The following is a 21,111-nucleotide window of genomic DNA, read 5'->3' on the forward strand; positions in this document are numbered from 1 at the left end:
ACCAACATGACTTGAACAAAACAAAGAGCATCACCGTTCCTGAGCTAGTTTCAGGTTAGTAGGACACTAGATAGTGAGCTAGTGAGATGAACTGAAATTCTGGTGAGAGTAAACGGTGAGTGTTAGTTACTTGATATTTTACTTTTTTATTAAGATTGCTTATGCTCTCTTCCCCCCTCACCCCTCACCCCCTCCTTTTTTCGCATTACCTTTCATTATTGCCTTCTTTTCACCCCACATCCTCTTTATATCCCATTTTGCTTGCTATCTTTTCACCTATAGACGCTCTTTTTTTTTAACCATACTCCACCCCTTCGCTTCTCGTTCTACTCCAAAATGCTGAGTTTGTTTTATACTCAAGTTCAGAAGACTGAGTGGTATTCTCAATGAAACAAAAAAAAATTACAGGGCTTAACATTGCAGACGGAACTGATGATTCCCCTGCCTACGGTTTCTAGGACTATGGCCCATTATGTCACAGCATTGGCCATTCAGGATAGTTTGAAAGATATGTCTTTATTTCTGACTGTGGAAATTTGTGCACTAATATATTCAAGGTAGAGAATGATGGGTTTTTATATATTAAGGAATTTCAGGGATAAAGGGTGAGTGCAGGAATGTGGTGATGAGTTCAAAGGTCAACCTTCATCCCATTTTGAATGATGGAACAGGCTTGACGGCTTCATCTCTTCAGAGTTAAATAACATGGAACCAGGCACTTTTGGCCCAACTCATTCACACAAAGTGATGTTTCTTCCTGATGTAATTCTATTTGTTTGTGTTTACCCTATGTCACACTAAACATTTCTTATCCATGTATCTATGCAAATATCTTTCAAACACTTTAATTATACCCGCCTCTTCCACTTCCTTTGGTAGTATATTCCATTTACCCACTCAAGCTTCTTGTTATCATCTCATCTGTATACTTGGATAGAGCACTTGAAAGTCGCTGGATCACCTTTCCAAGCAGAACCTGTTTCCCAGGTGCACTGTCAGGATTTTGAAATCTGATATTATATAAAGTATGAACATTCTTGCTAAAGTTCAGCTTGCAATCATGAGGAAGCCGTTTGTTTCACCTTCGATCTCAATTGGAATCATAAGACCATAAGATAGCGGAGCAGGATTAGGCCATTTGGCTCATCGAGTCTCCGCCATTTCATCATAGCTGATCCATTTTCCCTGTCATGCTGTCTCTCCATATCCTTTCATGCCCCGAATCATTTTTCAGGAATATCTAGAATCTAATGAAGCAGGTGACCATGATGTCGCATCTGCATTTTTTCCATATTTTTCTTTGCCCAAATTGTCAATTTCCTCCTAAAACACTTTTCCCTGCCACAACCCCTCCCATGCCATCTTTGCCTTTTTTTGATGCCTGGAATTGGCAAACTATCAGATCTCCCTGACATTTGAAGCTCAATTGCAGTTTAAAAAGTCAGTCATCACTGCTGACTTGTAATTTAAAATTTTGATCAATAAATATGCTCTGAAGTACTACGGGGTCTTTTGCTTTTAGCTGTCTCTGAAATTTCTTCTTTAAGCTCTCTTAAAATGTACTTGATTTCTCCTGATGTTATCTAGAGACAAATGTTATAACATTCCTATATTTCTTTATTTTACTACATTAAATTTAAATCATTTCCTGTATTTATAATTAGAATATCTAGCACAGTCATTGGCTCACTCATTTTATATCTTTTATTGCAATTCTGTGAAGAGGCCATTGACTTGTCAAGCTTTTGGTTCTGAATGGATAGTACAGGTGTCCCCCCGCTTTTCAAACATTCGCTATACGAAACCTCACTGTTACAAAAGACCTACATCAGTTACCTGTTTTCGCTAACAGAAGGTGTTTTCACTGTTACGAAAAAAAGAAGCGCAAAAAAAAGCAGCGCGCGCCCGGAGCAGCCGCTCTTCCCCGGATTTGGAACTGCATTCTAGCCGGCATTGCTTTAACACGAGCCTGTGAGCATCCATTTGCAAGATGAGTTCTAAGGTATCAGAAAAGCCTAAAAGAGCTCATAAGGGTGTTACACTTAGCGTAAAACTAGACATAATTAAGTGTTTCGATCGTGGTGAACGAAGCAAGGACAAAGTGAGTTTGGCTTGTGAAAGTTGACGAAGATGATGTTGAAGAGGTTTTGGCATCCCATGACCAAGAACTGATAGATGAAGAGCTGATGCAATTGGAAGAGGAAAGGATAACAATGGAAACCAAATGCAGTAGCGAACGGACTGAAACTGAAGTCGTCCAGGAACTGAACGTGAAGTAACTGCATGAGATTTTCGCTGCAATATAAAGTACGGCTTTAATTTTGGAAGGGTACGTCAGTTTACGGCATATTAGCAAGATGGTTTGAGTGCTTACAAAGAACTGTATGATAGAAAAACGTGGAAGGCTAGCAGTCAAGCAAGCCTTCAGCAGACGATGAACCTCGACCTTCAACATTGAGGCAGGCAGACATAGAAGAAAATGACCTGCCTGCCCTGATGGAAACAGACGACACCTCAGTGTCCCACCACCCCAACTCCCAGGCCGCGTACAGATACCGATTCGCGGAGAATGCAGCGGTAGCCGGGAGGCACCCAGCACATCTTTAAGAAAAAAGCCGAAATAAACAAGCTAACTAATTAGGTGCTGCCTGGCATGTAAATGTCGGCCCAGATCAGAGGTGATTGCCGATTGTGTCGCCTCTGATCTGGGCCGACATTTATGTGCCGGGCGGCACCTAATTAATTAGCTTGTTTATTTCGGCTTTTTTCTTAAAGATGTGCTGGGTGCGTCCCAGCTACCGCTGTACCCCTGCATGCTTCACGTATCAGTCGGTGGCCCGGAGGGTGGGGGCCACTGCACCACCCCCTCCGACTACTCAGCCTAACACACCATCATCAGTGTGCTCGATGCTGTCTTCCCGATTCCAGTAAGTGATACTACACTGTACATACATTATTTCTACTTTATATAGGCTGTGTATTTTTTATGTGTTATTTGGTATGCTTTTGCAGCTTCATAGCTTAAAGATTACTGGAGAGCACTTGCGCCTTGTTTTTGCCAAGAGCGCTTGCGTGAGATTTTCGCTACGGAGAACAGTGCAGGCAATGATTGTAGAGAAGTATTTCTACTTTATATAGGCTGTGTATTTATCATAAAATTCCTGCTTTTACTATATGTTATTGTTATTTTAGGTTTTATGTGTTACTTGGCATGATTTGGTAGGTTATTTTTGGGTCTGCGAACGCTCACAAATTTTTCCCATATAAATAAATGGTATTTGCTTTTTCGCTTTACGAGCTTCCGGCTTATGAACTGTTTCATAGGAAGGCTCCACCTTCGGATCGCGGGGGAAACCTGTAATGTTTTAAGGTGTAAATATTGTGTGTGACAGTCCTGGTGCAAGCCTGGTGGAAAGGTTATTACACTTTACAAGACATTTCAAAGTTCAAAGTAAAATTTATTATCAAAGTACATTCAGTTGAAGTCAGAAGTTTACATACACCTTAGCCAAATACATTTAAACTCAGTTTTTCACAATTCCTGACACTTAATCCCAGAAAACATTCCCTGTCTTAGGTCAGTTCGGATCACTACTTTATTTTAAGAATGTGAAATGTCAGAATAATAGTAGAGAGAATGATGTATTTGAGCTTTTATTTCTTTCATCACTTTCCTAGTGGGTCAAAAGTTTACATACACTTTGTTAGTATTTGGTAGCATTGCCTTTAAATTGTTTAACTTGGGTCAAACGTTTTGGGTAGCCTTCCACAAGCAAGGAGGCCTATAAACCTGACTCAGTTACACCAGTTCTGTCTGGAGGAATGGAACAAAATTGCAGCAACTTACTGTGAGAAGCTTGTACCTTCTACTTCATGGCAGCAGCGAGAAAAGAGCATGGCTTGGGTGGTGAGGATCTTTGATGATAGATGCTGCTTTTCCTCGGCACCATTTTATGTAGATATGCTCAATGGTTGAGAAGGCTTTCCCCATGATTACTGGATCAAGTCCATTACCTGTAGTAGGATTTTCCGCTCAAAGGCATTGGTGTTCCCATACTAGGCTATAATGCAGCCAGTCAGTACACTTTCCACCGTCCCATCCCGTGAGCCTGCTGTGCCTTGACCAGCACAGAAGTAAAAGAAGAGGCTCAGTAGTCTGATTGCCTGATTCAAGCAAGATGAGAAATTTTCTGAGTTGCAGGAGTACATGCTGAGGGATGCACTGAAGCTGGGTGGAACTACCGCAAGGGTTCAGAGGGCAAGGACAACAGTGTCTGGAGAGGGAGAGGCTGGGGTGGGTGAGGAAACCCTTCAATTATCGTAGTAGTGTATCTCCTTAGAGGACCACATGCATGTCAGCAGTACTGTTGATGTGTGGGAATGTCACAGAACAGTACTAACAACATCAACTAGGAATGTAAAGAATGAAAAGGAATTACATGGTTTGTTTGTTGTTTGTGTTGTTTACATGGTTTACTGTTGTATTTTTTATTACGAATAAAGTTTATTTTGTTTTTAATTATCTTATTGCTTGTAGATGATTTCAAAAGCTAGGAAATAGGATCGTTGTATCAGGTTGTTCTTGTGGCCTCATCCTTATTAAACTTTTGTAACCTTGTAATGTCATGTGTCTGCACATCTCCAATTCCATTACCTTCTACTTCCTAGAACTCCTTTACTCTGCCATCATGAGGCATGCCTTCAGCTGTCTAGGTCCTAGTATTGCGATTCTCTTCTAAACCTCAGCCTCCCTTTCCTCTTTATTGCTCATTTCCATGGACATTCAGCACGGAAGCAGGTCGTCTGGCCCAACAGGTCCATGCTGCCTCATATGCCCATGCTTGGCCCATATCCCTCTACTAGAGGTTCCCAGCCTTTTTTATGCCATGGACTCCTACAATTAACAGAGGGGTCTATGGACCCCATGTTGGGAACCCCAGCTTTAAACCTTTCCCATCCACCTGAATTGAGCAGAATGACTTTGTGTTCTTCAGAATTACAAAAATAGAGGCAATTGCACAGAAGCATGTAAGGCTCAGATGATTTAATGCAATGGAAGCAATGAAGCTGTTTATCTTGTTGTGACGTTAAAGAATTAAGAATCTAAGTCTCGCTTGGGGATCAGCCATTTTGTGGTAAAATGAGAAATTTCATTTCCTTCCCAAGAAGATGGTAAATGCTAGGGCATCAAGTATATTCAAGACTGAGAAGCTTGAACTTCAAGAGATTGGAACATTCAAATAAGGCTAGGAAACAATGTGGGGTGCATGATACAGATTAAGTTATTGATGTGGTGCTGTGGTGATTAAGTTACTGGCTCAACAAGTAAAGTTCAAAGTAAATTTATTATCAAAGTACATATGTATCAGATATACAACCCTGAGATTCATTTTCTTACGGACATACTCTGGTCCACTGAAACAGAAACTTGAGTTTAAACCCTACCTTGATCAATGTGAAATGCAAATTCAAGGAATTAAATCAGGAATTAAAATAGTTTAATTAACAATGAGCACAAAGCTGGTGGATCTTTGTCAAAATCCACTTTTGAAGAAAGACACCTGCCATTCTTGACCATATGTGACTAATATCACCTTAATTGCCACCTCAGTTCAGGGGCAGCTCAGGATGAGTAATAAATGGTACATCACCGGCAATGTCCACATCCCATAAATGAGTAAATAGTAACAAAATCACTTCAATCTGTTACAGTGAGTTATGGGGGGGCGGGGGGGGGGGGGGGTGGTGTGGAAGCTGTTGGACAGGATCGAAGGAAGCTGCAGAAACCTGTAAAGTTAGTCATGGATACTAACCTCAGTAGTATCCAAGACATCTTCAAGGAGTGCTGCCTCAGAAAAGTGGCACCTATCATTAAGGACCCACAGCATGCAGGACATGTCCTCTTCTCATTGTTACCGTCAAGAAGGAGGGACAGAAGCCTGAAGGCACACACCCAGCAATTCAGGATTAGCTTCTTCCCCTCTGCCATCTGATTCCTAAATAGACATTGAACTCACGAGCACTACCTCACTACATTTTTTTTTGCGCTACTTAAATTACTTAATATCCATATGTACTTACTGCAGTTCAGTTTTTTCATATATTTGTCATGCATTGCATTGTACTGTTGCCACAAAGTTAACTAGTTTCACGACATATGCCGGTGATATTATGCCTGATTCTGATTCATAATTAGGTATTGTAGTAGGTTGTCCTCTCGGGGTAGTCAATAACTACTGTCTGTGGTCCTTCTGAGATTCATTAGTAAGGAAATTTTCTAAGTCCTACAGGTTGACATGCCAAGCAACCCACTGAATTTATGACTGAGAAAAATGTAATCAGTTGTCAGAATTGAAGACACATCCTCATTAGTGGGATCAGATGCAGGAACAAGATAATTCTCCATAGTGAAGGAAGGTTTCAATAAAGTGTACCTTTGATTTTGTCCCTCTTCTCAATCTTGACAAAACTTTATCCAAACCAACATGTAACTGCTGAATATTTTCAGTATGTTGGTGTATGGACTGTACTGTCAGGGGTAGTGGTGGAAACCAATATGACAGTGGCATTTAAAGGTCTGTTAGATATATGAATATGGAAGAATGGGGATAATGTACCGGCAGAAGAGATTTAATTTAATTCAGCATTGTGTTTGGAACAGATGCTGAATTAGAATCAGATTTATTATTACTGGCTTGTCGTAAAATTGCACTGTTGTTTGCAGCAGCAGTAAAGTGCAAGACATAAAATTGCTATAAGTTACAAAGTAAATAAAAGATGTCAGAGATAATAAATCATGAAAATCTGATGGTGGAGGGGAAGATGCTTTTTTTGAAAACACTTCAGTGTGGGTCTTCAGGCTCCTGTACCACCTTCTCGATAGCAGTAACATGAAAGAGGGCATGTCGCGATAGTGAGGGAATATAATGATGGATGTCAACTATCGAGGAGCAGGTAGGGCGACACATTCTGGGAAGGTGTAATAATAACAGGGTTGTCATGGTGGGAGATTTTAATTTCCCAACTATTCATTGGCCTCTCCCTAAAGCAAGGGGTTTAGATGGGGTGGAGTTTGTTAGGTGTGTTCAGGAAGGTTTCCCGACACAGTATGTAGATAAGCCTACAAGAGGAGAGGCTGTACTTGATCTGGTATTGGGAAATGAACCTGGTCAGGTGCCAAGTCTCTCAGTGGGAGAGCATTTTGGAAATAGTGATCACAATTCTATCTCCTTTACCATAATATTGGAGAAGGATAAGAACAGACTAATTAGGAAAGCGCTTAATTGGAGTAAGAGGAAATATGAAGCTATCAGACTGGAACTTGGAAGCATAAATTGGAAACAGATGTTCTCAGGGAAATGTACGTCAGAAATGTGGCAAATTTGTGTGGCGATCTGCATAGGTATGTTCCAATGAGACAGGGAAAAGATGGTAGGGTACAGGAACCGTGGTGTACAAAGGCTGTTGAAAATCCAGTCAAGAAGAAAAGGAAAGCTTATGAAAGGTTCAAAAAACTAGGTATTGATAGAGATCTAGAAGATTATAAGGCTAGCAGGAAGGAACTTAAGAATGAAATTAGGAGAGCCAGAAGGGGTCATGAGAAGGCCTTGGCGAGCAGGATTAAGGAAAACCCCAAGGCATTCTACAAGTATGTGAAGAGCAAGAGGATAAGACATGAGAGAATAGGAACAATCAAGTGTGACAGTGGAAAAAGTGTGTATGAAACCGGAGGGGATAGCAGAGGTACTTAATGAATACTTTGCTTCAGTATTCACTACGGAAGAGGATCTTGGCGATTATAGGGATGACTTACAGCAGACTGAAAAGCTTAAGCATATAAATATTAAGAAAGGGAATGTGCTAGAGATTTTGGAAAGCATCAAGTTGGATAAGTCTCTAGGACTGGACGAGATATACCCCAGGATACTGTGGGAGGTGAGGGAGGAGATTGCTGAGCCTCTGGCAATGATCTTTGTATCATCAATGGGGAAGGAAGAGATTCTGGAGGATTGGAGGGTTGCAGATGTTGTTGCCTTATTTAAGAAAAGTAGAGATAGTCCAGGAAATTATAGACCACTGAGTCTTACTTCAGTGGTTGGTAAGTTGATGAAAAAGATCTTGAGAAGCAGGATTTATGAACATTTGGAGAGGCATAATATGATTAGGAATAATCAGTATGGCTTTGTCAAAGGCAGATCGTGCCTTATGAGCCTGATTGAATTTTTTGAGGATGTGACTTAAACACATTGATGAAGGTAGAGCAGTAGATGTAATGTATATGGATTTCAGCAAGGCATTTGATAAGGTACCCCAAGCAAGGCTTATTGAGAAAGTAAAGAGGCATGGGATCCATGGGGATTTTGCTTTGTGGATCCAGAACTGGCTTGCCCACAGAAGGCAAAGAGTGGTTGTAGATGGGTCATATTCTGCATGAAGGTCAGTGACCAGTGGTGTGCCTCAGGGATCTGTTCTGGGACCCCTACACGTCATGATTTTTATAAATGACCTGGATAAGGAAGTGGAGGGATGGGTTAGTAAATTTACTGATGACACAAAGGTTGGGATGTTGCGGATAGTATGGAGGGCTGTCAGAGGTTACAGTGGGACATTGATAGGATGCAAAACTGGGCTACGAAGTGGCACATGGAGTTCAACCCAGATAAGTGTGTGGTGGTTCATTTTGGCAGGTCAAATATGATGGCAGGGTATAGTATTAATGATAAGATTCTTGGCAGTGTGGAGGATCAGAGGGATCTTGGGGTCGGAGTCCATAGGACAGTCAAAGCTGCTGCGCAGGTTGGCTCTGTGGTTTTGAAGGCATACGGTGCATTGACCTTCATTAATCGTGGGATTGAGTTTAAGAGCCGAGAGGTAATGTTGCAGCTATATAGGACCCTGGTCAGACCCCACTTGGAGTACTGTGCTCAGTTCTGGTCACCTTACTACAGGAAGGATGTGGAAACCATAGAAAGGGTGCAGAGGAGATTTACAAGGATGTGGCCTGGATTGGGGAGCTTGCCTTATTTGAATAGGTTAATTGAACTCGTCCTTTTCTCCTTGGAGCAGTGGAGGATGAGAGGTGACCTGATAGGGGTGTATGAGATGATGAGAGGCATTGATCATGTGGATAGTCAGAGGCTTTTTCCCAGGGCTGAAATGGCTAACATGAGAGGGCACAGTTTTAATGTGCTTGGAAGCAGGTACAGAGGAGATGTCAGGGGTAAGTTTTTTACACAGAGAATGGTGAGTGTGTGGAATGGGCTGCCGGCGATGGTGGTGGAGGCAGATATGATAGGGTTTTTTAAGAGACTCCTGGATAGGTACATGAAGCTTAGAAAAATAGAGGGCTATGGGTAACCATAGGTAATTTCTAAAGTAATTACATGTTCAGCACAGCATTGTGGGTTGAAGGGCCTGTATTGTGCTGTAGGTTTTCTATGTTTCTGTTTCTGGAGGCATCACCTCTTAAAAATGTCCTCAGTGGTTGGGAGGGTTATACCCATTATTGAGCTGGCTGAGTCCATAATCCTCTGTATCCTCTTGCAATCTATCCATTGGAGACGCCATGCCAATTACAGTGCTCTCCACTGTGTATTTGTAGACATTTAATGGAGTATTTGGTGACATAAAAAACCTCATCAAACTGCTGTCATGCTTTCTTTATGATTTCCCCCCCCTCCCTCTCACCCCCTCCCTCTCAGCCCCTCCCTGTCACCCCCCCTCCCTGTCAACCCCCTCCCTGTCACCCCCCCTCCCTGTCACCCCCCCTCCCTGTCACCCCTTCTCCCTGTCACCCCCTCTCCCTCTCCCCTCCCCCACCTCTCCCTCCTTCTTCCCCCTCCCCCACCTCTCCCTCCTCCTCCCCCCTCCCCCACCTCTCCCCCTCTCCTCCCCCTCTCCCCCACCTCTCCCCTTCTCCCCCAACTCTCCCCCTCCCCTCCCCCCTCCCCCACCTCTCCCCCCTCCCCCACCTCTCCCTCCTTCTCCTCCCCACCTCTCCCCCTCTCCCCCACCTCTCCCTCCTTCTCTCCCTCTTGTCCCCCCACCTCTCCCTCCTTCTCTCCCTCTCCTCCTCCATCCCTCTCCCCCTCTCCCTCCCCCTCCCCCCCTCTCCCCCTCTCCCTCCCCCTCCCCCCCTCTCCCCCTCTCCCCCTCTCCCCCTCTCCCCCTCTCCCCCTCTCCCCCCTCTCCCCCCTCTCCCCCCTCTCCCCCCTCTCCCCCTCTCCCCCCTCTCCCCCTCTCCCCCCCTCTCCCCCTCTCCCCCCCTCTCCCCCCTCTCCCCCCTCTCCTCCCCCTCCACCCCTCCCCTTGTCTCTCCATTTGTAGATCAAAGCACCTCCCCCTTTAGACCCGTGGCTTCACGTAATCTGCATTGTGGAATGATAGGCATTCATCTGAGAAGGGAAGTTGTAAGATTATCTTATTTATGAACGTAAGGCAGATCTCCGAACCAACACTGGACTGTCCAGCTGTAGTTTTCCATGGTTTTAGTGTTCATGGCACTGCATGATCCTGAAAGTTAGGACGGGACGAGCAACTGGAATGGGTTATGCTCCTTCGAAGGTGCCCGAGGCTGTCGTTTATGGTGAATGTTGTGAGTACAGTGTTAATGTATTCTGCCGCAGGTAAACTGATGAGTTGATAGGAATTTACGGGCTCCACAAGGCTGCTCCAGATCACATTTCACTCTGGTGTGTCAGCCAAGGAAAAGAATTGTAGGCCTTTGATATGTTGCACCTTCATGTGTACAAGAGCTTGTGTATTCCAGGGACTTTGCGTATGGGACCGTGTATTTCTTTCATCGAAAGTAACCATCATCTCTTGATGGGAGGAAGCCACAGCTTTCAGTTTAAGCTGAAGATTGTTTTGCTTTCCCTCGGCTGATACAATGTCCAAATAGTTTTTCTTCCTGAATCATTCTTCCTGTATTACTGTGTATTTCCAATTCATGCCACTTACACTTTACTGATTTTAGTTTGCTCTGACTTTGCAATGGCAGAAGAGAGCTGCATTCTCCATTTATCACCTCAGCAGTCCAAACCAACCCCTCTCTTCCCACCATTATATCCCCCCCTCCACCTTTACACCTGCTCCCTCTCCCCACCCTTCATGAGCTGAAATGATTAATCCATGTTTGTTGGGTGTGACAGCATGCTGTGTCTTTGAGTATCTGTTTCATTCCTTTTTATTGCAATTTTCAATAAAGAACTGCCTGACCTGCTGAGTTCCTCCAGCATTTTGTGTTGTGTTGCTCTGGATTTTCAGCATCTGTGGAATGTTTTGTGTTTATGATTCCCCTAGCCTAGTGGATAAAAATTCCAAATTGCTGAAAAAGTGGCTAAGTTTTAGATTTTTAAAAAAATCAGTATTTTATAAAAGCAGAATTTCAAGATTGTTGAAGATGTTTTGGCATTGTGTTCTCAATTCTGTGGATTTTTCTGGGACAGTTGAAAGTTGGCCTTGCTTACTCTCTCCATTGTGAATAATAGTTGTTTGTTATGTTTTTAGCATCCCTATTTGAGCGATTTGTAAGATTTTTAATGATGGAGCAAACAAAAGTGAATGGAAGCAAGGGCTGGTGAGAAGTAGTTGTCAAGTTTGAACAACGTCGAACCTCGTCACCCTGAATCATGTTTCTGGAATCTGAAGATTCCGAATTCTGATTTCTTCCCAACTTTTTTCCAGCTTCAGGTCCACACTCCCTCTCTTCAAAGTGCAGAGTTAGTAGAGAGAGACACATTGGAGTAGAATTAAGCTATTTAGCCACCGAGTCTGCTCCACCATTCTATCATGACTGATTTATTACCTCTCTCAAACCCGTTCTTCTGCCTTCTCCCTGTAGACTTTGATACCCCAACTAACGAAGCACCCAGAAAACTCTGCTTTAAATATACTCAATGACTTGACCTCCACAGCCGTCCGTGGCAATGTGTTCCACAGATTTACCACCTCCGGCAAAGGAAATTCCCTCTAATCTCTTTTCTAACTGGATGTTCCTGTATTCTAAGGCTGTGTCCTCTGGTCTTAGACCTACCCGCTGTAGGAAATACCCTTTCCACATCCACTCTGTCTCGGTCTTTCAATATTCAATAGTTTTCAATGAAATTTCTCTCCCAGCCCCAACTGTAATCTCCTGTGAGTATAGGCTCGGAGCCATCAAAAGCTCCTCATATGTTAACCGTTTTGTTCCCGGAATCATTCTCTTGAACATCCTCTGGACAATCTCCAGTGCCAGCATATCTTTTCTTAGATAAGGGACCCAAAACTGCTCACAATGCTGGATGTGCAGTCTGGCTAATGCCTGAAAAGCCTCAGCTTCACATCCTTGCTCGTATATTGCGAGGGACAAAATTGGTCCTCTGGAAGGTCGAATGATAATCCATGTGTGGAGCCAAGTGAGATAAGGGAGATCTTAAATTATTTTTTTTGCATCTGTATTTATTCAGGAGATGGACATAGAGTATAGAAGTGAGGCAAAGCTACATCAGCTTCATGGGCCTATACATATTACAGAGGAGAAGGTGTTTGCTATCCTGAGACAAATTAGTGTGGATAAATTCCTAGGGCTGACAAAGTGTTTCCTCGGATCCTATGGAGGCAAGGGCAGAAATTGCTTGGGCCCAAACAGAGATATCCTTAGTGACAGGTGAGCTGCCAGACATTTGGAAGATAACCAATGTTGTTCTGTGTTTAAGAAAGGCTCTAAACATAAACTATAAACCTGGAATTATAGGCCAGTGAGCCTTACATCAGTGGTGGGAAAGTTATTGGAAAGTATTCTAAGGGACTCGTTATATAAGTATTTGGATAGACATGGATCTAGTGAGAATAGTCAGCATGGCTTCATGTGTGGTAGGTCATGTCTAACCGTTCTTGTTGTGGTTTTCGAGGAAGTTACTAGGAAAAACTGAAGGCAAGGCAATGGATGTTGTCTACATGCATTTTAGCAAGGCATTTGACAGGGTTCTGCATGAGATGTTGGTCAAGAGGGTTCAATCACTTGGCAGGCAGGATGAGGTAGTAAATGGATTAGATATTGGCTATGTGGGGAAGCCAGTGAGTGGTGGTAGATGGTTGTCTATTTTACTGGAGGCCTGTGACTAATAGAGTTCCACAGGCACTGGGTCCATTGTTGTTTGTCAGCTATATCAGTGATCTGGATGATAACGTGGTTAACTGGATCAGCAAGTTTACAGATGATACCAAGACTAGATGTGTAGTGGACAGCAAGGAAGGCTATCATGGTTTGCAGCAGTATCTGGACCAGCTGGAAAAACAGGCTGAAAAATGGCAGGTGGAATTTAGTGCAACACCTCACACTTGTCTGCATTTCAGTAGGATCAACCGGGGTAGATCACAGTAAATGGTAGAGCACTGAGGAGTGTGGTAGAACAAAAGGAACTGGGAATGCAGTTCATAATTCATTGAAAGTGGCATCACAGATAGATAGGATTATAAAGAAAGCTTTTGACACACTGGCCTTCATAAGTCAAAGTATTTAGTATAGGAGATGTGGTGTCATGTTGAAGTTGTATAAGACATTGGTGAGACCTAATCTGGAATATTGTATGTAGTTTAGGTCACCTGTCTACAGGAAAGATGTAAATAAATACTGTGTTCAGTTCTGGTCGCCTCACTATAGGAAGGATGTGGAAGCTTTGGAATGGGTACAGAAGAGATTTACCAGGATGCTGGCTGGTTTAGAGAGTATGGATTATGATCAGAGATTAAGGGAGCTAGGGCTTTACTCTTTGGAGAGAAGGAGGATGAGAGGAGACATGATAGAGGTGTACAAGATATTAAGAGGAATAGAGTGGATAGCCAGCGCCTCTTCCCCAAGGCACCACTGCTCAATACAAGAGGACATGGCTTTAAGGTAAGGAGTGGGAAGTTCAAGGGGGATATTAGAGGAAGGTTTTTTACTCAGAGAGTGGTTGGTGCATGGAATGCACTGCCTGAGTCAGTGGTGGAGGCAGATACACTAGTGAAGTTCAAGAGACTACTAGACAGGTATATGGAAGAATTTAAGGTGGGGGGGTTAACTGAAGGGCCTGTACTGTGCTGTACTATTCTATGTTCTATTAAAGTTATAAAAGTATTAAAGAGTATAGAGAACATTTCCAATGGTATTGCTGGGTCTGGAGTACCTGAGTTATAAGGAAAGATTGAATAGGTTAGGACTTAGGACTTAAGAGAAGATTTGATAAAGGTATACAAAATTGAGTGGTATAGACAAGGTAAATGCAAGCAAGCCTTTTCCACTGAAGTTGAGTGGGTCGACAAGCAGAGATTATGGGTTAAGGGGAAAGGTGAAAAGTTTAAGGGGAATATATGAGGGGAAACTACTTCACTCGGTGTGTTGTGATAGCGTGGAATGAGTTACCAGCACAAATGTTGCATGTGAGCTTGATTCAACATTTAAGCGAAGTTTGGATAGGTACATGGATGGTAGGGGGATGGGGACTATAGTTCTGGTGCAGGTTGATGGAAGTATGCAGTTTAAAAGCTTTGGCACGGACTAAATGGGCCGAAGGACCCTTCTGTGCTATATTCTTCTATGACTCTATATTCTTGTCCTCTCAAAATGAATGTTAATATTGCTTTTGCCTTCCTTACCACTGACTCAACTTGCATGTTAACCTTTGGGTATTCCTGCACAAGGACTCTCAAGTTTCTGCACCTTTGATCTTTGAATTTAGTCTCTGTTTAGAAAACAGCCTACACCTTTAATCATTCTACCAAAGTTCATTTCCATTCAGTTCCCTACACTGTATTCCTTCTGCCACTTCTTTGCCTGTTTTCCTAATCTGTCCAAGTTCTGCAGATTCCTTGCTTCTTCAACACCATCTGTCCCTCCACGAACTTCGCCACAAAGCCATTAATTCTATCATCCAAATTATTAACATACAACATGAAAATCAGAATCCCAACACTAACCCCTGCGGAACACCACTCATCACTGGCAGCCAGCCATAGGGCCTCTTTAAACCCTGTACACCTGACAGCGAAGTTCTGTGGGAGAGGTCTGTGCTCAACAACTCTTCCTCACTTCTACTCTGTGCCTTTTGTTCATTTAATATCTCACATGAAGTACAGTTTTGCTATTTTCTGATACAGGTTTACCATCTGAGTGTAGCCATCTGAGGAAACTTTTTGTTTCCTCAGTTTGGTGCTGAGCTGTCTGCACTTTATTCTGAGACAGTGATCCCTGTGATCTCTTGCCAGTCAGGCCCTATGAAAATTCTGAGGATTTCCATTACAATGCTGTTGGGGGGGCATGGGCTATTAAGTCTCTGGACTTCTTCAGATTAGTTGATCGCACACTTTGATCATCGCATTATACCTCTAACTTCGAAATACAACAATCCACGTCATTATCAAACAGTAGGCAACCTTGAAATGTTTCTTTGTGGTGTAATGTTATTTGCAATTTATTTCTCTTGTTTTTGGAGTTGACTTTTAAAGGAAAAGCAAAAATGAAACATTTTTTCATAATATTTAGCCTGTCATCAGCTCCCTTCAATTTTAATAAATTGGTATAAAGCTCTGTAATGGCTGTTTTTAAATTGGTAAATTGGTTTACTATTGGTTTACTATTGTCAACTACTAAAGCAGGGGTCGGCAATCTTTTTGCCTCTGTGGGTTAGATCACGTATTAATGAGCGGACAGTGGGCCAGATAAATGCCATAAAAAACTTGAAATATGGGGATTATCCTTTTAAATACGTCTAGTTATGTTTTGCCTCAAATTAATGAATAACGCATGCTAGAAAATTATTTGTGCTTAAGGTTGCCTACCCCTGCACTAAAGCTACAGTGGGAAAATGTGTCCATGTAGATCATTTTGTTACAGCAGAGCATTGAGGTGGCGCAAGTTAAAGCACTAACAGAATGTAGAATAGTGTTGCAGTTAGAGAAAAAGTAGTTTGGAGGAAGACAGTAAGGTGCAAGGCCGCAACGAGGCAGCTTGTGAGGTCAAGAGTACATTCTATCATAGTAGGAGTTCGTACAGTAGTCTTATAACAGTGGGATAGAAGCTGCCCTAGAAACTGGTGGTATGTTACTTCAGACTTTTGTATCTGCTGTCCGATGGGAGAGGGAAGAAGAGAGAATGTGAGCAGTGATGTAGATCGCTGAGCTGATTCTGGAAATCCTAGTTCTGGCAAGGTAGCAGAGAGATTTATGCTTTGAATTACAAACTAAGATACTTGTTAAATTTGCAGATTTCTGAATAATGTTAACCATTTGAGAATTAAAATAACGTGTCCCAAATAAGCAGAGCTGATATACAGTGGAAAATAGCTTCAAAATTGAACTGGCTGAGCATGTAAATTGTACTTGGTAGCCAGGTACTGATCCCTGTGTGAAAGATTTTGTGTTCTTTGATGAAAAATTAAAGAAAAAAAAGTATTTTTGAAACATTTTCAAAACTATAAATATGTCTTAAATATGCTTTCATTCAAGTTTTGGTTTATATATTTTTGAATGTTGACCATCTATAACGAACTTAGAGTCTGCTGCATGCTGCAAAATGCAGTTCGACATGCTTCATATAATTAAATGTTGTTAAGAGGAAAGGTTGTCTTTCAATAAGGATTTCAAACCAAATTTTCCAGACACCAGGAACTATTCTGTAGCTCTTCATCAATGATCAGTGAAAATCTATTATATATAAAATCACTTCCTTGATTTGCTGTTCCCCTGTCAGTTTAGAATGAAAAAACAGCACTGGTCTATCTCGCTACATGTTATGCTTTTTAAAAATGCATCCAAATTTGTTTTAATTGTTTATGAAGCTGCTTGCCTCTGCCCTTTTAGAGCTGAGTTCCAAAACACCATCATCCTCTGAGTGAAGAAGCATTTGTATATCTCCTTTCTCATCTTTCTCACAATTAACTTAAATCATTACTCCCATGCTTTTGACCCCTTTAATAGGAACGATGAATCCTTCTCATTTTCTTTTTGTATTTTAACTGTATGTTTCATTTTCATGTTCAGTCCCTTCAGACATAAACTTTTATGCACTAAGACCATAAGTCATAGGTGTTATGTTTTGTAACTTCAAAGCATTAAACTAATTAAAATTAAAAGACAGGAGTCTGAAATGAGAGTTTTTACTGTGAGGCATGCACGTTTCACATGGTAGCATCATAACATATACAATTCATGTATTTTTACATATAACTGTAATGAATTATATAAACAACAAATAATGCGTAATCAAACAATATATTTACAAGATATTACTCAAATATTACTGTATTATTAAATACACAACACTCCTCTCTGCTTATCTATAAACTCCAACTCATAGAATACATCTCAACGTACACACAGTACACTATATAACACAACTACATAGACGTGCATAGCATAGTATATTTTAAGTTGTCTCATTCAGTCCTAAAGATTAAATTTCTGTGGAGGATTTCTTACTCTTATGGTTCAAAATCTTTCCTGACAAGGGAGGTCACTGTGCTTGGCAGGTGAGTCTTGTGGCTGGGAACACAGTCTGGGGCTCCTCCATGGTGGTTGTACAAGTTGACTTTGAGACTGCCAGAAGTGATTCTGATGGCTCTGGCCATCTTTCTTTTCCTTCCTTTTTCTTCATCTAGTTTGTACATCTTGATCTTGGGAAGGTCCATTTAGTTCACTGGAGTATTCTCCTGGAAGAGTCTGCTGAGGGCTAGATCTGTGGCATTTAAGTCTGATGATCCAGCTTTGTATAAGAAAACCAGGTATGATTTGCGGAGGGTTCCGGCCTGAAACGTCGGCTCATCGTTTCCACGGATGCTGCCTGACCTGCTGAGTTCCTCCACCATGTTGTGAGTGATGATTTGCGGAGGGTTATTTCAAGAGCCCAGAAACAATTCCGGGAGAGGTTGGTGGCGACATCGGATGCATGTCAACTCTGGCAGGGTTTGCAGGCCATTTCTTCCCACAAAGCAAGGCCCAACTTCATGAATGGCAGTGATGCTTCACTGCTATGAGCTCAACACCTTTTATGTTGGCTTTGAAAGGGAGAAAACAACCACAGCTATGAGGATCCCTACAGCATCTGATGACTCTGATCTCTGTCTCTGAGGCTGACATCAGGCTGTCTTTCAAGAGGGTAAACCCTCGCAAAGCAGTGGAGCCTAATGGAGTTCCTGGTAGGGTTCTGAAGCCCTGTGCCAATGAACTGGTAGGAGTATACAAAGACAATCTCTCACTGCTAAAGTCAGAAGTTCCCACCTGCTTTAAAAGGGCAACAATTATACCAATGCCCAAGAAGAGCAGTGAGAGCTGCCTCAACGACTGTTATCCAGTAGCTCTCTCATCTACAGTGATGAAAAGCTTTTGAGAGGTTGGTCATGGCTAGAATCAACACCAGTCTCAGGACGTACCTGGGCACGTTGCATTTTGCCTATCGTCACAATAGGTCTATAGGAGATATGATCTCAGTAGCACTCTACGCTGCTTTGATTCACCTGGACAGTGCAAATACCTATATCAAGATGCTGTTTATTGACCATAGCTCAGCATTTAACACCATAATTCCTACAGTCCTGATCAAAATGCTACAGAACCTCTGCCTCTGTACCTCCCTCTGCATCTGGACCCTCGACTTCCTAATTGGAAGACTATAATCAGCCCATTTTTCCAACTGGTCCAGATCCTGCTGCAAGCCATGATAGTCTTCTTCACTCTCCACTACGTCCCCGATCTTGGTGTCGTCTGCAAATTTACTGCTCCAGTTTACCACATTATTATCCAGATTGTTGGTGTAGATTACAAACAAATCCTTATCGTTAATAATAGACTCCAGCATGTTTCCAACCACTGATGTCCAGCTAACTGACCTATAATTTCCTTTCTTCTGCTACCTTCCTTTCTTGAAAAGTGGAGTAACATTTGCAATTTTCCAGTCCTCCAGAACCATTGCTTACCACTTCAGTTAAGTTTCCCCTTATCCTTCTCTGATTCTAAGGAAACTGTGTCCCAACCTATCCAATCATTCTTCATAACCAAAGCTTTCCACTCCTGGCACCATTCTAATGATTCTGCACCTTTCCCTTCAGTCTAATCACATCTCTCTTGTAATACAAGGACTCAATCTGTAGACAGAACTTAAGTTTTGCTTCTTTAATGTTGTATACAGATCTAGCATGGTCGATAAGGAAAGAATCCCATTACTTTTATAACTAACTGTTTCTATCAATTAAGGACCAGTAGTCTGAGGTCCCTTGCATTCTTCACACTACTCAACATGATCGCAGTTATTATGTATTCCCTCACCTTGTCCTTCTCCAAATGCTTTGCCTTATACTGTGGATTAAGTTCTATTTGCCACTTTTCTCTTCAGTCTGTTGATATTCTTCTTGCTGTCCTGTAGTCTAAATTTTGTCTCCTCACTGTGAACCACATCAGTTTTTGTATCCTGTATTTTGTCCCTCATGTAATTAGGTCTAAATCAAGGGTTCCCAGCCTTTTTCATGCCATGGACCAATACTTGGACCCCTGGTCTAAATCATTTATATATCCATCGACCAGCGAGGAATATTATACTGATATTCAACTCAATTGGAAATGACCATGCATTATTGCAAAAAGTTTCCTTCCGGTCACTGAGCTAACTTTGGAACCAGTTCTCCATTGATCCCACAGACCTATTTTTTTTGACAGATTCTACCATTTTGGGATGTGGTTAAAAGTCTTGCTAAAATCCATACAGTATAAGCTACATTGACCCTTCTTGTTCTAATTATGACAAAGGGTCTTCAGCCTGAATTATCAACTCTTATAATAGCAGAGAGTGGTGAATCTGTGGAAATCTTTGCCACAGGCAGTTGTGGACACCAAGGCTTTATGTATATCTAAGGCAGAGATTGACAGCTTCTTGATTGGTCAGGACATGAAGGGATATGGGGAGAAGGCAGGAGATTGGAGTTGAGAGGAAACTTGGATCAGCCATGTTGAAATGGCAGAGCAGACTCAATGGGCCAAATGGCCTAATTCTGCTCCTATATCTTGTGGTTTTATCCCATCCACTGTTTCTTCCACTTCCTCCCTTAACAACCACATCTATGCTTCTCCAGACTTGAAACAAATAATTAGGATTGGATGAGGAGACAATAGGAAAAGAGCCATAGAAAATCTTTACTCTGTTGTTGAAAGCAGGGGCACTGTGAATAATATGGGAGAAATTTTACAGAGCAGTTGAGGGAGGAAACACTATGGTTGGAGATGGAGGAACTTCAGTATGGAGCCTGTGGGGACAGTTTGAAGTTTCTCTCATGAAGGGTGATCCTGAGTAGTAACGTGGGCTAATGGAATCAGTTAAAGAATAGGCAAGTGTTTTTTTAAACCTTGAATGTGGCACATAAGATGAGCAATAAACCTAGAAGATAAAAATAATCACTGAACTCCAGGAATCTGGAAGGAAATGCATGGCATGCCATTCGAAGAGAGAGAAGAGATAGGAGTGTGTGTGTGTGTAGGCACTTTTCAATTAGCCTTTTGTAAAAAGTATATGTTTTGAAAACTTTTGGGGAAATGGTAGTTCATGGTGGGGATGAGTGCTAGGTATCTCTGGTAGAATGTTTAAGGTTATGCTGTGTACACAGATTTTCCGAAGTTATCATGAAGGAACTGCATGTGTTTATAAAACATATCTTATTAATTGCTGTTAATGTAGTTCACAGTTTTTAATAAGTTTAGTTATTAACACAGTTTATGGAGTAAACCGCAGAACTAAATGGATGGTGAATTCAGATGATATAACATTGCCTAGATAATCAGTAGGATTCTTTTACTTGTCGCAGAATATCCTTGGAGTACTCTGGGAGGGGTTAGGTGCAAGAAGTGAAGGGCTAGAGAAGAAAGAATGTTTTAGAAGAGGACGGTTGACCATGAAAGATAGAGAAGGGGGAGAGACACCAGAGGAAGGTGATGGGCAGGTGAGAAGGGATAAGATAGGAAACAGAATAGGTAATAGAATAAACAAGAAAGCGGAGGAGGGTGAATTACTGGAAGTTAGAAAAATCAATGTTTTTGCCATCAGGTAGGAGGCTACCCTGTTGGAATACGAGGGTGTTGCTTCTCCAGCCTGAGTGCACCCTTATCATAGCA

The 21,111-nt window shown here is 42.0% G+C and overlaps 1 protein-coding gene across 11 annotated transcripts in view; it reads left to right on the forward strand.

The window, feature by feature from the left end:
- Positions 1 to 21,111, forward strand: part of LOC140190445 (phosphatase and actin regulator 4-like) — a 190,225-nt gene that overhangs the window by 123,892 nt on the left and 45,222 nt on the right. For 3 of the 11 annotated variants that reach the window (XM_072247037.1, XM_072247038.1, XM_072247048.1), the window contains exon 1: positions 10,432 to 10,594. The exons of the other annotated variants lie outside the window; for them this stretch is intronic. In XM_072247037.1, coding sequence (XP_072103138.1) covers positions 10,507 to 10,594 — 88 coding nt within the window. In that variant the 5' untranslated portion in view covers positions 10,432 to 10,506. Of the gene's footprint in view, positions 1 to 10,431; positions 10,595 to 21,111 lie in introns of those variants that run through there. 11 annotated transcript variants of the gene reach the window in all.

The sequence above is a fragment of the Mobula birostris genome, chromosome 30 (genome assembly GCF_030028105.1).
Source record: "Mobula birostris isolate sMobBir1 chromosome 30, sMobBir1.hap1, whole genome shotgun sequence".
Classification (NCBI taxonomy): domain Eukaryota; kingdom Metazoa; phylum Chordata; class Chondrichthyes; order Myliobatiformes; family Myliobatidae; genus Mobula; species Mobula birostris.